The 3,993-nt window shown below is 46.7% G+C and overlaps 1 protein-coding gene across 1 annotated transcript; it reads left to right on the top strand.

Annotated features, from left to right (window-relative positions):
• The first annotated feature begins 1,043 nt into the window (after positions 1–1,043).
• LOC147962907 (B3 domain-containing protein Os03g0212300-like) lies at positions 1,044–3,028 on the top strand. Its single transcript, XM_087534352.1, has 3 exons — positions 1,044–1,148; positions 1,235–1,465; positions 3,023–3,028. The coding sequence occupies exons 1-3, from the start codon at positions 1,044–1,046 to the stop codon at positions 3,026–3,028; spliced, it is 342 nt and encodes a 113-aa protein (XP_087390478.1).
• The last annotated feature ends 965 nt before the right edge of the window (positions 3,029–3,993 follow it).

Here is a 3,993-nt window from a genome sequence, read left to right as displayed (position 1 = left end):
GGCCCCATGGGTTGAAGTGGGAAGGGGAACCAGCCCATAGTGGGCTGGTGCGCCCCCTTGGCCCACCCCCTTGCGCCTAGGGTTGAAACCCTAGGGTGGGGGGGGGCGCCCACTTGCCTTGGGGGGTACTCCACCCCCTTGGCCGCCGCCCCCTTGGGAGATTAGATCTCCAGGGCCGGCGCCCCCCCAGGGGGCCTATATAAAGGGGGGGAGGGAGGGGCGGCCGCACCCTGAACCCCTGGCGCCTCCCTCTCCCCTGCAACACCTCTCCTCCTCCGTCACGCGCTTGGCGAAGCCCTGCCGGAGTGCTGCGTCTCCACCAACACCACGCCGTCATGCTGCTGCTGGAGCCATCTTCCTCAACCTCTCCTTCCCCCTTGCTGGATCAAGAAGGAGGAGACGTCATGCTGACCGTACGTGTGTTGAACGCGGAGGTGCCGTCCGTTCGGCGCTAGGATCTCCGGTGATTTGGATCACGGCGAGTACGACTCCATCATCCACGTTCTAGTGAATGCTTCCGCTCGCGATCTACAAATGTATGTAGATGCAATCTGAATACTCGTTGCTAGATGAACTCATAGATGGATCTTGGTGAAACCGTAGGAAAATTTTTGTTTTCTACAATGTTCCCCAACAAGTATAGTTTTACAAGCTTCAGCAACTTTTTCTTAACTGCTGCTGCTGCTGTTATGCCTGTATTCACTGCTGCTACTGCTGTACTTGTCATGATGTTGTACTTGTGATGATGCTACTTGTGATCTTCTGAATGACCCATTGGCGGGGATAATGATTTTGCAGGTACCCCGAGAGGCCCTTGAGTTTGCCGGAATGTCGATTAACTTCCGTTCCGGCAAATTCGGGTACTCCATATGTCCTATTTTCAGCAAAGATGTGGCTGAAGTTTTCCGTGAATTTTAGCATGACTTTGCTAAAAATAGGACATATGGGGTACTTGCGACTAATGTTGATTATCTTCTGCTCAAAATTTATGCTGCTATAATGTTGTAAGGGTACTAATTGGTCTCTTCTGCTGCTTATCAGAGATGGGGGGAAGCAGCCACCGCCGCTCTGCCTCACCGGAGTACGAGTTGTATGCTTTCGAGTTCTTCACTATCATACTTTCTTCTTTAGTATCAGCCACGAGGCAGGTATATAAAACGAGAGATCTCCCCTTCACCCATCTCATTATGATAACTCTGTTGTTTGCTACATCACTCCTTGTCCCAAATTGCAGAGGCTGCCTGACGCTTTTATGAAGATGCTGCGTGAAGATCCGCCAGATAATGTGAAGCTCCGACAGGCCGACAACGGGGTTCGCAGGCTGTGGGACGTGGAGTTGGTGATCGAGGAGGGCCACATGTACCTGTGCCGTGGCTGGAAGAAGTTCTATAGTGCCTATGACCTGCGGACCGAGTACTTTCTTCTCTTGAGGTACGACGATGACGCCACAATGCTCATCGTGAAGGTTTTCAACACGACTATGTGTCACATGCGCTACGCTGAAGATGAAGATGCCAGTGCGCTCTGCCTCTTCTTATTCCTCTACATTTGGTTTTGTCTCACATCGATTGTTAACGGTCATTGTTGCATTTGGACAGGCAATGGGAGTAGCAGCAGCGACACTGGCTACAGCGATTCTGGCAGCAGCGATTCTGGCAGCAGCGAAGACAACAAGAAGGATGATCCGGACTGGAGTGGGGGAGAAGAGGAGCAGAGTGGGGATGAGGAGCTGCAGGATGACGATGGGCATCAGGCTGAGGATGACCTAGCACTGGTGGTGGCTGACCAAGGGCAAGAGATGGTGGTGGCCGACCAGGTGCAAGAGATGGTGGTGGCTGACCATGGGCAAGAGATGGTGGTGGCTGAGGGTGGCCTCGCGATGGTGGTGGTGCCTGACAATTACCATGCACCGATGGTGGCGCCGGCGATCCCACAGCTGGGCGACATGACCACGCCAATTGTGGTAGAAGACTACATCCCACAGCTGCCTCCACCGCCTCGCCGCTCTTGGCGCATTAGGCTGAGGAAGGAGAAGGAGAAGAACAATGAGAACTGAACTATGTTAGGTATGTCAGATCTCCAAAATGATATATATATATATACTTAGTTACCTATTTATCTCTAATATGCTTATAGTCTTCTTCTTATTCTTCTTCTTATCCAAAATGACATATGTTAGCTTCATTTTACCTAAGTTGGCTCTAATATGCTAACTTAGAGCTTATATGCTTAGTTTCCTATAGGTTAGCTCCAAAATTACTTATGTTAGCACAAAATGACCAAGTTTACATAATAAGCTTATAGTCTTCTTCTTATTCTTCTTCTTATCCAAAATGACATAGGTTAGCTTCATTTTACCTAAGTTGGCTCTAATATGCTAACTTAGAGCTTATATGCTTAGTTCCCTATAGGTTAGCTCCAAAATTACTTATGTTAGCACAAAATGATCAAGTTTACATAATAAGCTTATAGTCTTCTTCTTATCCAAAATGACATAGGTTAGCTTCATTTTACCTAAGTTGGCTCTAATATGCTAACTTAGAGCTTATATGCTTAGTTTCCTATAGGTTAGCTCCAAAATTACTTATGTTAGCACAAAATGATCAAGTTTACATAATAAGCTTATAGTCTTCTTATTCTTCTTATTATTCTTCTTCTAGTCTTCTTCTTCTTCTTCTTCTCTTCTTCTTCTAACTTCTTGTTTATCATTTTGCAGATTTGATTTAATTCACGGAAGCTTGCATGGATGGAGTGCTTCTTTTCCATTTGTGTTTTTATTTTGTATCAATGTGAAACTTTTGTGAATTGATGGATAACGGTGTTGAATGAACATTGTGAAACTTTTGTAATATGTAACGATGGAACTATGTGTTGGCTATGTATGTATATATGATGAAACTTGTGTGTTGGATATGATCTGGTGGACGCAGGTAACATCGTTACATATGGCCCCCTGTATGTAAGCTAAGCAGATCTGTGTTGTATGTTATCTCTAATATTTTTTAACCTGTGAAAATATCAGAAATGAAAAAAAATCCCTAATATTCATACTAGTGGCGCACCACACAAGACACTAATGGCGCACTGTGATAATCACACTAATGGCGCATCACCCAACAGTGCGCCATTAGTATGCCAAAGCACATGGTTAAATATGGCCCCTGGGAGGCATACTAATGGCGCATGGTGCTCTATACTAATGGTGCACTGGGTGGTGCGCCATTAGTATACCAGATACTAATGGCGCACCAGTGGTGCGCCATTAGTAATAAATACTAGTGGCGTGATACTAATGGCGCACCAGTGATGCGCCATTAGTAGGCAAAACTGGTACGCCATTAGTGGGCCTTTTCCTAGTAGTGGTTAGACCGGTTGTGGAGTACGGCGGACACCTATCTAGATTTGGTAGCGAGTGCTGCTGATGCGACCGAACACTTTCGAGATCAAGAAGATCGCGAAGTGGAAAAGCTCTTCTGGTCGCAGTTCCACAATCCAGAGCGTCCACTGTCAGTGGCCGATCGTCTGGCCGAATGGGCCGAACTGAATAGGTTGTCCGGACTCGCCATGAAGTGCGTCATGAGTCATCTGTGGCCGGAGAGATCGGAGCCAAAAAGTTATTTCAGCTTGGTGCAGCAGTTCCTTGGTGCGGTGCCGCGTATTAATGCAATGAAGAGGTCAGCATGCATAGAGGGTGCGCGGATGGCTCTTGCCCGTGTCAAGACATACTGGGCGGAGATGGAAACCACCGCTGTTGCATCCCGAGATTCGGACGGAAGCCGAGTACCTGCCGAGCACTATTTTCCAGAAGTTCTACAAGGCGCTCGTGTAATAGAGACGCAGTGCTCGAAGGATGCTATATTCGAATAGCATGTGTTATTGTAAAACAATATTTTGATAAATTGTAGAAGCTTTTTATACTTGTGCCTTCAAGTATTGTAACACCTCCTGTGCGGCCGTTTACGATATATATATATATATATATATATATATATA

The sequence above is a fragment of the Triticum urartu genome, chromosome 7A (assembly GCF_056163025.1).
Source record: "Triticum urartu cultivar PI428250 chromosome 7A, HENAU_Tu73, whole genome shotgun sequence".
Classification (NCBI taxonomy): domain Eukaryota; kingdom Viridiplantae; phylum Streptophyta; class Magnoliopsida; order Poales; family Poaceae; genus Triticum; species Triticum urartu.
The sequence above is the reverse complement of the archived record's forward strand: the minus strand, read 5'-3'. Positions and strand labels throughout refer to the sequence as shown.

Excerpts from the sequence above, each read along its gene's own strand:
- LOC147962907 (XM_087534352.1), top strand. The coding sequence starts at position 1,044 with ATGGGGGGAAGCAGCCACCGCCGCTCTGCCTCACCGGAGTACGAGTTG. Across the intron at positions 1,149-1,234 it reads TAGTATCAGCCACGAGGCAG|AGGCTGCCTGACGCTTTTAT; the intron begins GTATATAAAACG and ends CCCAAATTGCAG.